Source organism: Coloeus monedula (genome assembly GCF_965178545.1).
Source record: "Coloeus monedula genome assembly, chromosome: 20".
Classification (NCBI taxonomy): Eukaryota; Metazoa; Chordata; class Aves; order Passeriformes; family Corvidae; genus Coloeus; species Coloeus monedula.
In genome coordinates this window covers 9,260,504-9,281,454 of record NC_138800.1, presented here as the reverse complement: position 1 = coordinate 9,281,454, position 20,951 = coordinate 9,260,504, and the positions used below count along the sequence as shown (strand labels likewise).

Genomic DNA, 20,951 nt, shown 5'->3' with positions numbered 1-20,951 from the left:
CCACCTACACCTGAGTTCCTCATCTTTTCCTTCCTTAACTTGCTTTCCCCTTCCACTGCTATTTTCCTCTGATGCACCTTCATAGTTGTGGTTTGTCCATGATTTCCCAGGTGAATGTTTCAGCCCTCAATCTTTTCAGCGTTTAGAATTAATATTTAGTCCTGTTTAGATTAGAAACTAAACTGTTTTTCCGAGCTGTCCCTTCCTTAATTTTCCTGGCAAATACACTGAAAGTTTGTATTGTTATAGGTGAGCAGAGCAGCTTCTGTCACAACTCAAAAAAGCTGCTTCTGCTTTATTACCACCATGAAAATCATCTAGACATTTATGCTTGTTAAGATCCACAAAATTACAATATATAACTCGTTTCCAAGAAATAAACACCCTGTTAAAATGAAAGGCAAGTGCCAACTATGTAAATGCAAACACCACATAAGGACTGTGCTACAAAATAAATTGTAATGTAACAAATATTTCATATCCTGTCTCCCAAGAGTGCCAAACATACTAAATGCAGCTGTAATATGAATTTTCTTTAAATAAAAAATAGAGTCTAAGCCTGAAAGTTAAACACAAGCTACAATTTCTACATAGGAAGGCAGAGTTTCCTATCACCTTCAGTGAGGATGAGAGGCAAGGAAGAAGCTCTAATTTGGGATTGCTGGTATATTTTGATCAAATATTCACTCCAGTCTTGGCCTCTGGCAGCTAGAAGAGCCAACTCTAGTAAAGCACAGTACTTACATACTATGACACGAATAATAAAAGATTCAGATAATATTTATACATTGCTACATCTTAATTTCTAAAGTCAGAGGAAAAATATGACTCACTTGCAAGTCAAGTGTTCTGGCACAAACACTCCACATGTGTGTATTCATATGGCCAACAAAAGGCTCTCTGCTTCCAGCCTTCCTATTCCCAACTCTTGGGGACACATTTGTCTAAAATATAATCTCAAACTCAGATGTAAAGGGAATATTTTAGTGTCAGGTCCCAAATTTCTGTCTCCTGTCACACAGTTACAAACACGTAATGAAAAGTTTGCTACACGACCTGTGAATGGCTGAAAAATACCAGCAGAATCACAAATACAGACACTGGACTAGTGAGTGAAGAAATAAAATAAAAACCACCATGTGCTTAGTTCTGAGACCCCATTACATGTTTGGTAGAACACCAAGAACTGAATCAGAGCTTTATTTTCTAACAGACAATAGCAAACAACTAGCATTATTATTATTTCCAAACTCCATTTCCACTGCTGCATCTCCTGTTAAGAGAATCCTCAATTAACATCCTAGGATTCGTATTTAGGATTATCCTGAAAGATGCCATACTAGTTTTACATTATAGAATTTCTCACTGAAGATATTCAGCATTAGATGTACATTATTCCAAAGGCCCTCCATTGGGAAGGATGAAACAGCATATTTAGATCCACCCTGGAACAGCTGCATGGGAAAGCAGCTCCAAGTCATTCCAGTGCCACTGAGCAGCTCGGATGGATGGGATGACTCCAATTCCAGAGATTCATATGAACACACTGCCCATTGTTCCACAGAAACAGAAAAGGCACCAGAACGACTTTACACCAAAGAGCCCCAGTGCCCTGCACGGAGGCAGCAGCTGGAACCTCTCCCTGAATCCCTGAAGAGACTCACAAGATATCCTCAAGGACATTACAGTCTCTATTAGCAGCAGTACATTTACATAATAAATTATGAACATTCTGTGAGTCTATATTTATCAAATATTTTCTATTCTGCTTTTTAACCTCTATCCCTGTAACACTCTGGCCTCTGCAGATATTTATCCCGTGTTCTGCACTGGAATTAGTGCATGTTGTGGTTCCTTCCTCCTCTGCCCTATCAACATTGCAATCTACTCATTATTTAAAGAGTAACATTCGTTCTCACAACACATTTACACCACAATTCTTTATCCAAGGTGATCAGAAGACAATGCTAAATTGCAGGCAACAAAAAAACTGGGGAATTTATTAATGGCAAAAAGATCAATTATAATTCTTTAGGCAAAGACAAATCATGTTGTCAGCTGCAGGATTGGAAAACAGGGACCAAAACGTTCTCACATTACCACTGATAACAACCTTCCCTAAGATCCTGGCACAACACAGACCAGGTTGCCCTGACTGCACCAACTGCTCATTTGTCCTAAAGCACTGCTGCTTCAGTGCAAATCCACTTTTTCAATTTTCAAACTAAAATCCAGGATTTAACTGTATCACATCACGAGGGAAAACGTGCTAGAAATCTTGACAAGACTAGGAAATTTCCAGAGTAAGATTTTTGTTCTGGATAACACCTAACAGCTAGAAATGGGGACTGAAAAGAACTGCTTCTTCAGCCCAAAATACATTCATGATGCCACATTCAAGTTCATTTTTAGAACAAATTCAATCTGCAAAACTCAAGTTCTCATAATTACTATCCCAATACTTTCAGTTCTTTTTCCCCACATCCACAGACTTATTCAATCTGGTACTTCCTGTTCTGTTTAGGGCTCTGTGTTTCTTCCACTTTTTTATTTCATTCAAGGTCTCAGAATTTTAAAAGAACAAATTTTGCAAACTAATGGAGCAAAATTAATTATGTGAAACAATTCCAGCATCTGAAGGGAAGGACCCTTCATCAGGAACCGTAGTGGTAGCAATGGGTTCACACTGGAAGAGGGCAAGCTTAGATCAGAGAGAAATTCCTGTTAAAATATTTCAACTCAGGAGAGTGTCACAAACCCTGAGCACTGCCATTATCATCGTATATGAGATAAGGAACATCCATTCAAAACACAAAAGAAACATCAGCATCCATTCTATACTAAATACTTAACATGAAATTAAACTGTGAGTAGATGACAACTGAAAGACCAGCTAACAAAAAGATAGCTACAATGTGAATAAAATCACTGGTTTTGAGGAAAAATTCCAAAAGGCTTGTAGTAGATTTTATTTTGAAAGGATGAAGCCTACATTCTTATACAGAATGCAATTATCTCTTATTTTGGCCCGGTGACATTGCCTCTCATAGCTTGTGGGCCCAATTCAGATTCTAAACTAAGTGAAACAGCTTCAAAGGATTTGGACATTAAAAAAAAAAATCATCAAAATAAGTGTTAGAGATTCCTTTTGCCTTTGTAGCTGCTGGTTGGAAGCTCTGGCTCCGAGCAGCTCCCACTGCCTGGCCCTGCGGCTGCAGAGCCTGACCAGAAGGAAGTCAGATCTCTTTTTACAGTACAGACTGTCTCAGTGACTATTTAAAACCACTCTAAAAGTCAGAACTGCAGTGTCTGACAAAGCCAGACATTATTTCTGCCCATCCCATCACAGTTTGTCCAGTGCTTCCCATCACGAGGGAGGGGTGGCCCTGCTGGTTCCAAGAGCATCCCTGTCTCAGGAACTCTGGTTTGCAGAGAACTCCTCCTTGGTGGGCACATGAACCTGTGCAGTCTATTAACACCACCATTAATACCTTGTTTTGCCCCAAACACACCCCATGGAAAGCACAGGTTGCCTCCAAATCACATTTCCATGAGATGAGAGAGGCTTGTCCTGGGTTGTGACACGTTGAAAGGAGAAGGAAAGGGAGGATTTGAACACCCTGGAGATCAGGGCATGTCACTCGATCTGCCAAGTCACCCTACCTGTGACAGCTGATCACTCCAGGGGAGGCAATGATTCAGTGAGGAACTGTTTCAGGGCTTGCACCAGTCCTGCATTAAGTAACATTTATACAGTGGGAAATAAACCCTGGTCATTACAAACTGCCTGATTATCCCTTGTCCAAACCTTTCTCAGCCACAGCCTCTTTTACACCACCAAATAAGGGCCTTGGAGCAAATGTCACCAGATTTTTATAAGAACAATGGTTTTGTTAAACTATTGGATTATTTAACCAAGAATCTCACATCTCTAGAACTTAGGCACGTGTCAGAAAAACACTAAAATAATTAAGGAATTTTCTTTAATTGACATTCTAATGAATGAATTAATGGGCTACATAGAAAAATTCTGATTGATAACTTGCATCAGTTTTTAAGCAGATTTGGTGAGCTACTACAAAACCCACATGCAGACACATTTCGTGCCAAACCAAGACCTGAACTCAGTTTATAGCCATTAAAAATCAGAAATACAGAAGGGCTTTTACACCAGTTTAATAAAACAGCATTTCAAAGCCATGCACTTTCCAAACACGCCCCACCTGTAGGGACCATGTCAGCCCTGCTCAACTGTAAACACAACCTCATAAAAACCCCACCTCTCAGAGGTGTTAAAATTCATTATGTAAAAAAGAAATGCCAACTACTATTACACAGCCCAGCTGAAAACACTAAAGCTACACAGCCTATGAGATATGGAGTCATCACTAACAAAAGGTAAGGTGTCCCTGAAGAAATCACAAAAGAAAATGTGCATTAGGATTTTGCCACTCTTTTTAGGCAAGCAGGGAATTTTATTCCAGTAAGTGCTAGCAATAATCCAGCATTCAAAGTTTGGTGAATTAGGCCCTTTCAAACTCTTAGGCAGAATCTACCTTAATGGATTTTTCTTCTACATTCATCTTTGCCCAAAGGCTTCATTGTCTCATTATGTAAATGACCTTTTCATATGAAAATTAAATGTTAAAGATGCTTTTTTGTAGTTCTTCAATACTGCAAATATCACATGGACATTCACAATAATTCAGACTAAGTATAACTTATAGAAAAAGCACCTGCTTCAAGGAATGGAACAAATTAAGAAATAACTTGGTTTTAAATGCCTAAAAATTGGAAGTCTTAATTAGAATTAACCCACGGAACTTTCTTTTCTATACAGAAACTCAAACTAGGAAAGCATCAGGCAAAGAAGAGCCCTAAAGGAGGCCTGTAGGAGGCCCTAAAAACCCCAGCTGGGCAGTTCTGGTTTACATCAGGCTTGGAAATAACTAAAGTCAGTGGACAGAAACAATTCTGCTATTTGAAAATGCAACACTTGTCCTACCCCTCCTCCATCAGTCTTCTGTAAGCTCACAGCATTTGAAACTTCTTCTTGGACCAAAACAGAGCAGGATTATTTTAGTAATAGTTAACAACTAAGTCATACAGATGTCCTAAGAGCTCAAGACTCATTAGACCTCCTTATATACCAAATGATTTATATCAATGTACGAATTCACAACCTAACCAAAGATACACTCAATTTTCAGAAGATAGTGACACTTTTTGAATGACAGATATTAGTAACATCTGGGTTTTTAAATACAGACAAATCCTAAGCAGTCAGGAGTCATACAATAATCTTAATTTACAGAATTCAATAGACACTTCATGCCTCACCTCATCACACTACTTCTTAATGCTATGTTCTTTTTCATTCTCACAAGGCTTGTTATCCCTTCAGAAGCCCATTTTTTTAATCTGATTTCATTTTCTTGAGTACTAAAGAACTGAATACCTTACTTATTTTATGAAAGGAGACAGTGGGCCGAGTTCCCTTGAGCAGAGGAAAGGGGTGAGGGTTGTTGTACTCATTCCTGCCATAGTGCCAGCAGCCAGAAAGCCTGAGACTGTTATAAGTCAAGTAAACAGTATTCAAAGTAGCCCACTCTTATTTTTTTTTCTTTCACATTTCATTAGAGATGCTTCATCTCACTCTGAACAACTTCCTAGTTTCTATTTCTGTCTTCCCCCCCCCCCCCCCCATAAGACACTGTCAGGTAGATTTAGGACTTCATCAAAACAAGGCTTTCCAAAATTCAAGATGAACAGAAATATTTTATAGAATCTATGAGGTTGGAAAGTATCTCAGGAGGTCACTTGGTTCACCCTTGTGCTTGAAACTAGGTCAAGGCTGAATTCAAACCAGCTTCCGGAGGGTTTTGTCTAGGCAGAGCTTGGAAACCTCTAAGGATGAAAGTTCAATAACTTTCTCCAGGCATGTATATTAAAAAAAAAAAAAAAAAAAAAAGGCCTGGTGTTACAGGAGTAAAAACTAGAGACTGATTAGAAACCATGAAAATAACTGATGTCATTGATTAAAATACAAGAAATAAAGCTCAGTTTTATGACCCATGAAATATATAGGCATATAATCTATAATCCAAATAAATGTTTTGAGGACTCAGTTTTAGTCTACATCAAGGTAAGAAAATGTATTACACATAGAATAGCCTGATAGTGGTCTTTTCACTTATATCAAGATATTTAACACTCAAAATAAGGATTTGTTCAGCTTATCCTGTGACCTCCAGCCCCATGGCTGGAATGATATCTATTTAAACTCCCCTGGCAGCTTTCCTGACTGCTTTGATTGGAATCTCCAGTAACACGCTGACAGGACAAAACTGCAGCTAATATTGTGAGCCTGCTCATATTTAGAGACATGATTCACCTGAGAAGTGAGAAACCAGAGAATTCCCAACACTTACTGAATCATAATTCAACTTTTTGAGGGTTTCTGCCTTTAAGATGATCAACTTCTTCTTATTTATGGAACACCTACATTCTTAAATCCTCTTTTCTCAAACTTGCATCACTCTCTGCACATCCAGCATTTGAGCAATCACCAAGTTTCTACTGTGCTTGGGAACCATCTAAGAATTACTAAAAACCTACTAAAAGGATGCAATCATCTCCCACAGAACCACAGCACGCCCAGAAGCCCAAGCAGGTGGCAATATTTACCCCTAATTTGTAAGTTTTCAACTGGTATTTCGTAAAGAGCCTCTAAAGACCACAAAAGGTATCTCAGGAAAGGAAAGTTACCGTTAGCTGAGTTTACTACACCATGTTCCTCATTTCCAATAGGAAATAACTTGGGTAGTTCTAAGCAAGAGGTTGAAACCCACTGAGTTCACTTCTCTAAACTTGGAACCTGAGGTAAAGGAGAAAGTGGTGGCTGCAATTTAGCAGCTGAAGAATTACAGATTAAAAACCAACTCTCTTCCAACAGATCAAGTGCAGTTGTAGGGAGAAAGGTTTGGGGGTGCTGGTGCAAGGGAGAGGCTGGACATGTGCTGTGTCCTGGGCTGATCCCACAGTGTGGGCAGCAGGAAAGGGGGCATTGTGCCCCTCTGCCCTCTCAGGTGAGACCCCACCTGCAGAGCTGCCTCCACCCTGAGGTGCAACTCCAGAAGGAGGTGCAGCTCCACTTGGAGCTGCTGGAGTCCAGAGGAGGAGGCACCGGGATGATCAGAGGGATGGAGCAGCTCTGCTGGGAGGAAAGGATGAGAGAATTGGAGTTGTTCAGCCTGAAGAAGAGAAGCTTTGGAGTGACCTAATTGCAGCCCTCCAGTACCTGAAGGAGCTGATAAGAAACACAGAGAGAGACTTTTTACAAGAGCTCAGAGTGTCAGGACAAGGAGGAATGGCTTCACACTGACAGAGAGTGGGCTTATACTGAATATGAGGAAGAAATTCCTCCCTGTGAGAGTGGGGCAGCCCTGGCACAGGGTGCCCAGAGAAGCTGTGGCTGTCCCATCCCCGGAAGTGTCCAAGGCCAGGTTGGAGCAACCTGGTGTCACGGAAGGTGCCCATGGCAGGAGGGTGGAACAAGACGATCTTTGAGGCCCCTTCCAACCCAAACCACTCTGTGATTCTAAGAAGCATCTTCTCATCAGTTCGTGGAAGTTTCAGTGGAATTCCCCAAGCCACTCCTGCCTTGTAGTACATGCTCAGCAGAGACTACTGAGGTGCCCTCCCAAAACAAGCACCACAACTGAATGCCAGAGTTGTGAAATAATTACTGCTCTGTGAATTTGAGCGGCCACTTGTAGCTCTGCAGCTTTATAAACAGGAAGTGTGAAGCTCTGCATTCATACCTGCTTTCATCATATGACAGAGCCCTGAAGCCATCAAATACTGGCTGATATAACAAGCCTCACTATAGAATCTAGACTGTCTCCACAGTGGATTCTATTCATTCTGGTAGCTAAAAAAAAAGGCTATGAGACTTCTAGGCACTTTCACCACATGCCTCTGAAACTCAAGGCTCAGAAAGACACAGGTTTATACCCTTAGAAAAACAACATATCCTGAAGAGCTGTCCCTTCACCTCCCTATCATGGTCAAGCTCTGGTTTTCAGATATGAGAGAAAACAAAGCAGAGCAATTGCCTTTGTGGAATACAGAAAGAAGAGAATAAACCACTAAAATGGTTCCCTGATCGTTTTTCCTAAAAAGATGTCTGGGACTTAAAAAGTTAATTTCATAATCTGGAGTAATAAAAAGCAGTTTTCCATGGGCTCAAGGGCTGCGTCCATGGATTTGTCACCAGGCTGAGATCGACAGCCTCAAATAGATGATTATATATTTGCACAAGTTTTCCATCATCCTTTTGTCAGATTTATGACATCTGTACGCTTGAGGATGTTAATGATCAGACACCAGATATATTTGCCTTGATTTAAATAAAACAAATGTAGCTATTTTTCAAATTCAATCAAGACACAAAAGGTCATTAGCAAGATTTATCCTCTGCCCATCACACAACATTAGTCATTACTGGCACACACTAACCAACCTTCTTGTGGATTAGAGCGGGTTTTTGTTACTTTGATGGGCTTGGTGTTCTCCAGTTGGTACCGTCTCAGAGACAGACAACCTGGGGAGAAAACTGCCTTCAAAAACCACTATTCCATGAGCTCTCCAGAGGCAAAACCTGTGCAATTGATACACCTGAAAGTTTTGCTTCACTGTTAGCTGGCATTTTAACTGCATGTACATTTTCCAACAACAGCACTATTTCTGTGCTTTCATTTTGCTCTTTTTCTCAGAGATCACTGTGCACAAGACCAAACACAATGAAATGGATTTATCAGCAGTCACCCATTTCTCCAAATTCTATGCTCACTGACCATGCTGATGTTGTGGCAGCTCCCCTTCTTCCACCCTGCACATATGAAACAAAAATTTTATCTTGCTTTGAGCAGAAGGAAAACTCTTCCTTCCTCTCCGGCCCAAATTTGACAGATCTGTGACTATTAACTGACATTTCTTTTAAGTGGTTCCCTGACTCAATAGTTAGCATAGATAATTTAGCTGGAAATGGCCTGAATTACACCTGCTCTAAGTAGCATTCACAGAAACTTTGACTACAGATTCTATGGTTTCATAATTCACAAGTACATACATAAATTTATGCTCAGTCTACGATTATCCTCTGAAAGTTACTGAAGCAGAACACATTAACAGCCACTGGAAAATACAGTCCTTAGGGATTTGAAATAAACTGGCCACCAATACCATGTAGGCATCTCTTTCCTGGAGAATTCTTATTAAAATATTCCATACACAACAGTGCACACACAGTACAGGAGCTGCTGTGCTGGAGCTAATACAATAGTGATAAAAAGTTCTTCCTTCTATAAAGTTTTATCGGCCCAAAGACAGCCCTTTAAGGAATTGGGTGTCAAGACTGGCAGCAGGAGAACTAAAAGATAAGGCAGGCTTTAGAACATCATCTCCTTGGCATAAGGCAAGGCCAGAGCGCCCAGACAGCCTGATGGACAAGGAGGTAGGAGAAGAGTGGGAAATCAGAGGCAAACATTGGAAAAGGCACCAAAACTGACTGACTTGCAGCACTGCCCTAGGAAGAAAATTGCTGTTGGAGCTTAGGTCTAGGAAAAGAAGCAACAAGCTCAAGAGCCACAGTACCAGTTCATGCCATCACAAATTTAGTTTGATAAAATAATCAACAATTTTATGCTCAGTTTGGAACAAAGCACTTCCTACTTTACCTCTAACAACCTGCCCAAGAATTTAATCTCCTCACAAAGAATCCATCCTCAGAAGGAGGTCCATGGGGTCAGGAATAGCTCTCCTCACTTCTCATCTCATACCTTTTCCACAGCAACATTACTTTGTGCCTCTGGCTACTATAAATAAGATGACCACAATTGGCAAAATTCATAAAAAGAGATGTCTAAAATAGCATCCCTTGCTTTCCATTGCCAAGCTGCTCAGGCAGACACAGATCTCAGGGAGGCTGATGAGAATCCTGTGACCTGCACTGGTGGACACAGGACAACTTCACTGTCCCCATCCACACGGCCACGTCACCACAGCAGTGTCAGCTGCCTGTGCCAAGGAGCAGGAAGAAAATAAAACAGCAGGACCATCTCCTGCTCAGGGGTGGAAAAGGCCATCAGCACCAGCCTGCTCTGGCACTTTCATCTCCTTGAACAGAAGTTACATTTTAGCTACAGTTATTTATATTGTGAGCCTTTAACTGCAATTCCCCTCACCTTCACAACCTTTGGCTACTACCAAAATGGAATTGCAATAAATGAAATTGCTTAAAAGTCGGCCTTATTTTCTGAAGCTTACAGAAGCACTGTTTTTCCAGATATTCTGAACAACTGAAATTCAAATTGGTGACTCAAAAATATGATCACAGCATTCTGAATGATTACCACAAGTACAGGTAACCACTACTGATTACTCATGAAGAATTTCCAGTTGAAAAATTTGAACAATATCACCTAATACAAAACTTTCTCGGCATTTAACAACCAGGAAACAATACTAGAGAAGGTGGATCTAACTGGAAATAAATATATTTGGCTTTCTTTTTTTAATGTTTGCATTTATCTATTATCTCTGTTTGTGTCCACAGAAATGCCACAAGTACCAGCAAGGTTCTGTGGAAGTAAGAATGGTCTAACAAATAACGTTTTGATAACTGGCCTGTTTTATACATACAGTGGTTCACTGGTTAAGTAAACAACATAGTTATTTAGCAAAACATTAATTTATAACAGAGTGCCTAAAACAACCTTTCTGGTCTCCTACAGAAAAACAGTATTGAATGTCTCATATAGAGAAGAAAAACATCCAAAAAAATAACAAAGGAAAGTATTATATCCACTGTGCCGAAATAATTTCAAATAACTTTTTCAGAAACCAATCTTATTAATTATGAAGCATCCAGATCAACTCCCTTGATTTTGAAGCAGTGCAAGAGTTTAAATCTAACTTCAAAATTCAAAACACTTGTTTTTTCTTATTTAGGAACTTTGGAATATACATCGTGACCAAATGACTGTATTTTCCACCAAACAGCTTATTTCAAACGCCTCCTGATATATTTAACTTCACACCTCTACCAAGCTGCATTTATAACTCCAGCTCTTCTAAAAATACATGCACCAAAGCTTTCAAAGACTTCCTATACTTTCACTAGCAGTGAAAATTCTTCAGGGCTGTTATGTTTAAAATCTGTAACGCAAGTGACTTTGAATCATACATTTGTTTCTCCTGCTTGACACTACACTGCTCCATTTCCTATCTGACATGGCATCCCTCAGAGGCTCCACCAGAAAAAAACCCCAAAAAAACAAAAAAACCAAGTAGAAGATATTTAACAAAAACCCGATTTCACATCAATTTGTTTCTCTTCCAGTTAACACGCACTGGATTCCTCCCAGTTTTCTCTAATCACTCCTGACATGCCTCTCACATGTAAGCAGGAATAAAAAGGGCAGCAATAGATTGGCTTGAGCTCATGAATTCTATCAGGGCTTTAAATATCAAACAGGTGAGCTGCTTTACCTGCACTGCATCACGTGAACGCACAATAGGGCAACAATTACAAACACCTGTCCTCCCTGCAAACCATTTACTGCTGAAAATTCCTGTCCCTCTTTGTCCTTGGACTTGGCTATCAGTTCCAGAGTCAGGCAGCTTCCAGGGTGTAGCTTGCTGTCGCCTTGGAGCCCTGCAGCTGCAAGCATTCACCATTCAGCTTGTTTATGTTTTCCTTTCGCTAGTTCCTCTTTAAATTCTCCGGGAGGACCCTAAACCGGGCTAAAACAGCGACATCAACCCCGAACCACGCACGCCACATCCATCTTTCCATGCGGAGCTGCAGATGCGTGATCCCCGAGCACGGGGAAGTAAACACGAGGAGCGGGAGGGACGGCAGAGCCGGGAGCTGACAGCCCTGTCACACCGGGATGGCAGCGTTTCCCGATTTATCCCGGCTGCCCGCGAAGAGCCGGCCAGCGACAGGCGAAGGCCGGGCCGAGGCCGGCGGGAGGGGACGGCACCGGCGGCGGGGACCGGGCCCTGCCGTGGCCGCGTTAAATAAGGGGAGAGAGACAAATAAATAAATAGATAAGATAAATAAATAAATAAATAACAGGGCGGGGGGCGAAGGGTGCGGGGAAGGAGCCCGAGGGAGCGCCCGAACGGCGCCAAGTGCCTCCGCGCGGGGTCCGTCATGGTGGTGCCGCCTCACCGCCCGCTGGCGGGGGGCAGCGCGGGGTGGCCCCCCCCCTCCCCGCGCCAACCTCCACCCACCCTCCCGTCCTTCCCCGCCGCTCCCTCACCCCTCCGCAGGGCCTCGTCGTAGCCGAGGAAGCCGATGCGGGACTCCTTGGCGCCCATGGTGCCGCTCAGTCCATGGCCGCGGCGGCGCCCGCCGGAGCCGCTACCGACGGGGGGGGGGCGGAGCCGCCCGGGGGGGGCGGGGGGAGGAGGAGGAGGCGGCGGCCGCGCGCCCGCCCCGCCGCAGCAGCCTCCATCGCGGGTCACGTGGGGCGCGCGCGCCGCGTCACGTGGGGCGCGGGGAGGAGGGGGCGGGGCTGTGATTGGCCATCGCCGCCGCCCCCCTCCCCCCGGTGCTCTCCCCCCCCCCCCCCCCCTCTCCCCTCCCGGCGCCGCCGCGCGTCCCCTCAGGGGCGGCTGAGCGGGAAGCGCAGCGGCGGCCGGGGCTCACGGTACCTCGGCTCCGGGTTCGCCCATCGGCCGCAGAAGAAGGAGCTGTGAGGAGGAAGGGCAAGGCCCTGCCCCGGCACGGGCTCTTCGGAATGTGTCGCTTGCGAAAGCTGTCAGCGCTTCCCGTAGCGTGCACCGGGGAGAGGAGAAAGGCTGTGGTGCGGTGGGGCCCCCGGCGGAACAGCCCCAGTCTCCTGTGGGAGGGTGAGAGTTGCAGCGCCCTCAAACCGCAAAGGGAACGGCCCGTCAATCCCCTCGATCCTCACAGGGAACAGCGCCTCAGCCCCCCAAACCTCACAGGGATCATCCCCTCAATGCCCTTAAACAGGGAACCTCAACCCCCAAAAAACTCACAGGGGATCAGCGTCTCAAACCTTACAGGATGAGCCCGTCAACCCCCTCGAACCTCTGAGGGAACAGCCCTTCAACCCCCTCAAACCTCTCAGGGCACGGTGGTTCTCCTCAAAAAGTCCTCTAAGTCGCAGGGCTGCAGGCCTGGGGTGACAGTAGGAGGTTCCTGTTCCATTAAAATGTCTTTTCACTGTCTGAAACAGAAACACGCGCTGAATTGTAAAAGGATCAAAACCACCACTGCCCTTTGCTGTTCTCCAGCGTGTTTGCTTTTAGTATTCAGCCCAGGACTGACACAGAATGGGAGGATTTCCCAAATGGCTTTGTTACAACATTAAGCCTGGTAACCTACCCTGGGTCACTCCCGAGCAGAAAATAAGGAGTTTGAAAGAAAACACTGATTTCTAAGGGCAGCTTGTTCCAAGGATTGTTCCTGCGCTGAAACAAAGCCTGTGAAAACACGAGTTGCGAGTCATTCCCTAAGTTACTGTTTCCGCACGGAATGATCTTGCCACATCAGAGCTGCAGAAAGGTCAAGCCGAAGTTTCTTTCTCGCTGATGTAAGTTCATGCGTAGGTATTTTTATAGCAAACATTCCAAACAAATTTCATATCTGATATGCAAAGCCAGGAATGCTGCTTACAGAGACGCGGGCTCGAAGGCCAAATTTCTCCCCATGTAACCCAAGTGCTAACACACTACAAATGAAATAAGCTTCATAAAGCCTCCTTATATCTTTTCTGAATTGGTTTTATCTTAGATTTGTGGCATATCAAAAAAACATGTAATTTTCAAGCATAAAAATCAGCCATGAGGGACTTTTTACCTCCCTGGAATATAGACTGTAAGGATGGTAGGGAGAACTTAAGTGATTTTTTTTAAATATAAATGAAATTGATGGAAATATACTTTCCCCCATCAGCCACTTGTTATGTATTTATCATTTAAAGAGTAAAGGTAAATGTAAAGGTAGCAGGGGAATAAGAGGATATAAGCTCCCTTGATACATGTCCTCCTATTCCTACCCTACTTTTACATGTATCTTCTCAACATAGTCCCTCACCAAGCAGCTTTCAATTTAGATACAAAATAAACTTTCTAAAACATTTAAGAATTAATTCAACAAACATGACAACGTGTCAATCAAAAGCCCAAGTTGGCAATACCAGAAACAGCTGGAGAAATCTGTTTTATGTTGTGATTAAGTGAAATATTCCATGGCATTCCAAGAGTCATGCTCTGTTCGTGATGGATCCCATTCTTAAAGTATTAACTCTCAGCTGAGGAGATGGGGTATAATTCCTGACTTTGCTGTCGTGTTCCTCTGTGACCTCACGTCCAGTAACAATATTTTAATGTTTTGGTTTCTCCTCTGAATTACAAAGATAGTGATAGAGTCCCATTTTGCCTGGAACAAGCAGCACTGGGACACAGCCAGCCCCAAACTGGCAGAGCAGTTAGAGAAAGCAGTTAGAGCAGGAAGCAGCTACAGTGGTGGGGTAAGACAGCTCCACACCAATTCCTTCTGGTGTTCAGGCCAATTTCTCCATGACTATTTGTCCTAAGGCTCTTACTGGAGAGCAACAACAAACCCCTGAGTACCAAGGCTCACCAGAGACCTGACACAACACTGCCAGGCCTGGCTCATCTGCACCCTGCAGTGAGGGGCCCTGCCAGGACAACTCTGACCTGATGCCCCTACAGCCACCACAGTTTGCAAAATTATTCCATTTTTATCTGTTATGTCATGACAGAACCTCTACTTTTAGTTCACACAAACCCTGCTCTCAGGCAGCAGAGATTATCAGAACAGTATAGGGGGTTTAATGACAGCTAAATCATGAAAAAAAAAGAGTGTCTGAAAATATAATTACAAATCAGATCCTGCCACCAGCTTAAAGTCACAGAGAGCTGACTGGGTATTTGGTGCAAATTAAGAAGCAGAACCCTCTAGTGAGGAGTTCCTTCCACTGTGGGAAGGAAAAGGGGTTGGAGTGATGGTTCATAATAATGGTTAGCATTTCATATTAACCAAAAAACCCAGACCTCTTTCCAAAGAAAATGTATGACACTTCAAAGAAACCCCAACTAAAGTGGCATCCCTCATGTCCCAGAGGCACAGACGGTGTCCAAGAACCAGCAGAATTTTGTTTAAAGAGCGCTTCAAAATCATTTACTGGATGCCTTGTACACACCATGGCCTGCACTAAATTTAATCACAAAGATACTCTGGATTGGAAAGCCAGGCTGGAGGCTCCCGATGGCAGGCTTTGTTCAGATTAAATTAAGCATGTTCTCAAAGGCACTGAAGCAGGAACCCAGAGATAAGGCTGTGTGTGCTAACCGTGGATTAGATCTGGCAGTAAGTTTTTAGTGAAGCCTTGTTGGGGAGTACAAGATTATAGATGTTGCTGCTATTTAAATGCTGTGTCAAAGGTAAATCAAATTAAGATACAGCAAATTTAGACTTGCATTAGAGGAACTGAGCTCCTCTCTTGTCACAGAGAAGTGCTACGTATGCAAATTGAACTGGGCACGTGGCCTTTGGATTGCTAGAATTTATTTAATTATTCGCTAATCAAAAACTAATTCACAAGCACTTAGCCAATATCTTTAAGTGTCTCTGCATCGCTGTCTAGGATCTGAGGCAAAGCAGGTATTTACTGCTGCTCAGGAGCTGCGGGAGCCTCGCAGCACAGCAGCTGTTGGGCTCCAGGAGGGCTGCTGCAGTCCAAGGCTACAGGAACAGGCAAAAATCCACACACTCCAGCTCCAGCTCAGCCTGCAGCGGGCATCTGCAAGGAGAAGGTGTTCGGAGTCACAGTGGAAAGGCCTGAACTCAAAAGGGATGAGCCGAACAACAGTGGAACTGCTGCAGTGACTCAAAAACAGTTCTGAGAAGAGCAGTGTAAGGCCTTAGGATTTCCTGACTCACATTCACTAAAACAGAAGCCAAAAATGCAACTTTGAGGCCCTGCTCTGTTGTTGGTTTCTAAATCTGTGCCTCTTTCCCCAATACCTGTCTCCCCACCCTGGGATATTGTTAATTTTGTAAGGACTGTTCTTGGCACTGGACAAACACATGACAAGTTTTACCCCTTCCTGCTTCAGAGAGCCTGACAGGAGTGCAGTAGAGCACACTCTAAGAAGAGCAGAAAGTGCAAGGTGCAATAAAAGCACTCAGTCACTGCAGGTCTGCAGTGGTCAGAGCTAAATGGTTTCATATCGAATTACAGTGAACTGGTGAATGAGCAAAATACCCCGAATCATCATCTGCCAGTCTGATTCTGATGTTATCAGGGGGAGAGGGGAAATACAAAAGGCTTCCTCAAAGAACAACAGAACTACATGTGCAAATTGAAACTTCTATCACATCCCACATTTTCTAGGAAACAAGTGGTTTAGAGTGGAAGCAGAGGGTGACATTTGCTACAGATTTATATGAACTAGGGGGGAAATAAAAGGAACAGATTCTTACCAGGTCCCTCCTATTATTGTCATATAAGTTGTACTCCCACACTATTGCCAGCATGAACTTTGTAGTGGAATACTGCAGGGGGAAATGAAAAATTTAGTTTTAAAAAAATTAAATTAAATTAAAATCATTCCCCTTGTTGAAGGGACATGTCAGTGAAGGCAGTGGTCACCAGAGCTGCAGTGTGGTGTAGCCAGGGGACTCTTGGAATGAATTGATTGGGATTTTGCCCCTCATTTCCAGTTTGAGGGCACTTCTCTTTTCACACTTGCCCTAGAGATCCCCTCTTCCCAGGACTCTCGTGACTTGTTGGAGCAGCTGCCCATCTCCACCCCCCGACACAGCTGCCCCTGCCCCAACAGCCAGGCCCTTGCCCTGGCATCATTCTCTGCTGCTTCCCGGCAGCAGCAGACACCTCATCCCCTCCTTTTCCTGCTGAGGTGCAAGCGGGGAGGGGACACGGGAGAGAACAGCGCGTCCCTCTGTCCCAGAGGGCTGAGCTCTGGTGACAGTACAGCGTGGGGGTGACAGCCACGGCTGCGCAGGCAGGAGTGACAGCCCTGCTCTGCACACCCACGCGTGCCGAACGCCAGACCTGTATATCAGGTTGTGGCAGATATGGGAACAGGGTTTGGGCAGCACTGCCCAGGCTCTGGAAAAGGCAGCAAGGGAAGTGGAAGCATCCCTCAGATCTCATTTGAGCTGGGGGCTACCTCTGTTTAATTCTCCCACCCCTTTATGAGGGAATTAACGAATGTTTCTGCTGAGCCACTTACCCCGGATGTTTTTGTTCAGGGAGCCCGTGACATGTTTAAAGCACTCAAAGTGCTGCTCACATTACTGCTCAATCCATGATTCCAGCTCCTGTTATTAATAGTGGGATCTACACAACCCAGGAAAGTGAGGCACGTCACACACATTCACAGCTATTTTAAGGTTTGTGGGTAAGTGATCCCCCACTTTTCCTGCAGTTGCTTTGAAAGAGAAGAAAACACCATAAGGCACTCTCCGCTCTTGATATTTTCCTAAGTAAGGCTTCCCTGTGTGTGGAAGGGTGGCACAATCACACTTGAGGCCCACAAACTCTTTTTTTCCTGGCAGACTTTGCTGATGCTCCTCCAACCCAGGAGCAACAAGGTGCCGCAGCTAATAGCAGTCACGAGGTAAGTGTAATGCACTGGATATTTATAAAAATATCACATCCTTCACGATTTTCTATCAACCTGTTTGATTATGCCTTATACAGGGAAAGTGTGACAGAATTAATCAGCCTGCTGGAGTGCACACTAAGAGAACAGATGAGCTTTGGCAAGGCTGTTGTTAGCACTGAAAAACTGTGACAAAAAAGAGGCAGATTGTAATCCAGACATGTGTCATTCAGAAAGCGAGACATGCTATGATTTATCAGCGTACCAACAATTGATGGGAACAGAGATCTCCCATTTCAAAGTGTTGTCTCTGTGTAGATTAAGAGTAGTATCTGTCATCAGGAAACAATGGGAAAAGAAATATGTTTGATAAAAGCAATTCTGTGCTCTCATGTAGACAGAAACCACTGCGGCGTTGGAATGGAGGTAAAGGATCTCTCTGCAGTTCCATCCAGGGCAGTTAAAAAAAAAAAGTGTTGTGACAAGAGGAAGTGCAAATAATTAATACCAGAAGATCAAATGAAAGGAGTGGCTTTGCAAGAAGTGACTAATGTTGACTCTGCTCCAGGAAGGTCCAGATTGCATTGTGGAAAGAGGAGCTTGCATGGCCCCCGGAGCATGGTGCACAGCGGGCAGGGACCTGCCACAGTGGCACCACAGGGCACCTCTCCCCTTCAAAGAAAGGGCTGCTTTCTTCTCAGCTCAAAGGCTGCTGCTCACAGGGTCCCCAGCACCACAGCAGTTTGATTGTTGTGTACAGAGAAAGCAACACCAAAGCATCAAACACGGACCAACTTGGGGAACATTCTGCCAGCAGCTGATACAGTGGGAAGCGCATCTCAAAACAGCGGGGCAGCAGAGTAAAACAAAAGCCACGGAGCCAGGACTGTTGTGTCATTTGATACATCCTGGCACTTCCCTTAATTCTGCTTCAGAACTTGGAAGGGAAGGCCAAAGCTTCTTATTTGCTAATTAAGGTTTCACCCGATTCAAACATTGAACAAAGGACATCCCCAAACAGAGAAACTTGCCAGCCTTCATGCCCCTGCCAACAGGCTGATGTCTCAGTTCAGTGCTCTCCCAACGTGGAGTAAAAGAGCTCTGGACAATGGCATATCCAAATGTGTGCACACACACACATTTTTATGCTGGCAAGCACACATTACCTCTGATCAGGTTCCAGAAGTTCCACCTCCCTGTTTTTGTTAAGGACCCTCCAGACACCCTACAGACAGGGGTGAAACAGGCATTAAAACAGCAGACCTCTATTTTATGGTGTCAAATGGCTAATAATAGTAATTAAGGATCTTAAAGTCCTTTATCAAGAGGCATTATCTAAGATGGCATCATGCCTGTAATCAGAGTCAGTGAAAAACTGCCTGATCAAGCCAAGAAGGCAACTAAAAGAGTCTGATGGGTTGCCATCTGCTCCAGCCACCTCACCCCCTGCATACAGCAGTGAGCCACTGCAGGACACCAATAACCAGGTTGTTTTGCTGTCGTTTCAGCTGAACTCTCAGTGCCTGTTGATGTGTTCCGGAGGACTCCCAAACCCAAACGTGACAGATCGCTGCTGGATGCATGGGTCCAACATTTCACCTTGCCACTTCGGTGGATCGATTGTGCCCTTGCAGCAAGGTAAAGCATTTGGGGTTAATCAGAATTTTGCCTACTATATTAAGTATTTGCTTGTATATTTATTTTATAAAACATATGGTTAATTGATCCATAAAAGCCTTTGGCACTCACTCAGCCTCTGGGTAAAAATCCAGCTACTCCTAGAAAAGCTTTTGACCCAGCCATTGTAATAAAATTTAGGCCTGGAGTATGGAGTAGACTCTTGAGCAGATTCTTAGCAATAGAAGATAAGTTCAGGGTAGATGGAGGTTGCCAAATTGTCACAGTTTGAAAAAGAAAATTGGTACATTCAAGGAAGGAGCAATTTGAAGTTCTTTTAAAGCACTTGGACACCACAATGATGGGCAAGAGTTTCTTCACTCATTTCACTTTCTCTTATCACTTCCCAGCTGTTTCTTCCACTTTCAGGTAGTTGCAATTTATCCTTCTATTTTTACCCACACAGTTCACTAACAGCCTTTGAGTTGAGATTCTGCTGGCTTTAGTGATGAGGTGCCAGCTGTGCATCCCTGCAAGCTGGTGCATGTACGACCTTGAAATTTTCTGGGAAACCAATCAGGAGATGCTTTTAAACAGTTTCCTATTGCCCAGAGAGCATCTCTCTGTTTTTAGCTTTAGTTATATATCACATTATAACATCCAGATCATTGTGCAGACATTAGCCAGCTAACGCCAACCCAAATCCCTCCCAGCCTGTACCCTGTTATTGCCTAAGTAACAGCTCCTCCATTCCACTGAAGCCAGCCTAGGGAGTTCTTTCTGCTTCCTTCTCTGCAGGAATATTAAGTCAGAATGAGAATGAAGAGAGCTGTTAATTTTATGTCATGGTGAGGAAACTGAAGGTCTTCAGATCACACTTTCTCCCCAGTCTTTTAATTGCAAAATTATACTTCAAGATTTGACACAAGTTTCTCACCTCCCTGTTTTCAAGCTACTAGCAAGCAAAACCAGACAAAAGTAGCTCTTTTTTTTTTTCTACTCTGCAGAGCCTGTTAATTTCAAATAGGTGAAATATTGCTAATTACTAGCATATTCTAACAGAACTTGTGATTTTACAGAGAGCTATGTCAAACTAAACCAAATTATGGGTCAGAATGTGCCAATCTTTTCATCGTTGTCACTTTGTGGTTTATGTCCCTCCTCAACATGTGCCTTCCCAGGCTCTTGGAGCCTTTGGCTAGCACTGCTCAGCTACTCCACAGTTATTCCTCACACCAGATCCAGCAACAAGATATTCACAGCACGCTCTTCTCACATTTTCTCTAAACATTAGGTACAATAGCAGAAATAGAAATTGGAGATTTAGAAGCAAGAGACACGGGAGCCTGGGTAGAAACAGATGACTAACAGAATTTTTGCTAAATAAAAACATGAAAAGGGGTAAAAAAAAGATTCCTCAGCAGACATAATACCTTTCTTTTTCTGGATAAGTACTAATCTGGACCCTGGAATACTCCCACCTCTAGATAGGATGCTTACTAACCTGTTTCCAATTTCAAATTAAATTTTAATTAAAACAATGGGAATACTCCTTAAATAAGTTAGAATGTGGCTGCCTGTGGTCCTTTTACAGGCCCCACACTTTTTACCTTCACCATGAGACTTACATTAACTCCACA

The 20,951-nt window shown here is 43.6% G+C and overlaps 1 protein-coding gene across 4 annotated transcripts in view; it reads right to left on the bottom strand.

Moving 5' to 3' along the window:
* Window positions 1–12,440, bottom strand: part of USP32 (ubiquitin specific peptidase 32) — a 62,299-nt gene extending 49,859 nt beyond the window's left edge. For all 4 annotated transcript variants that reach the window (XM_082294782.1, XM_082294783.1, XM_082294784.1 and 1 more), the window contains exon 1: window positions 12,333–12,440. In XM_082294782.1, coding sequence (XP_082150908.1) covers window positions 12,333–12,390 — 58 coding nt within the window. In that variant the 5' untranslated portion in view covers window positions 12,391–12,440. The remainder of the gene's footprint in view (window positions 1–12,332) is intronic.
* Window positions 12,441–20,951: the final 8,511 nt, after the last annotated feature.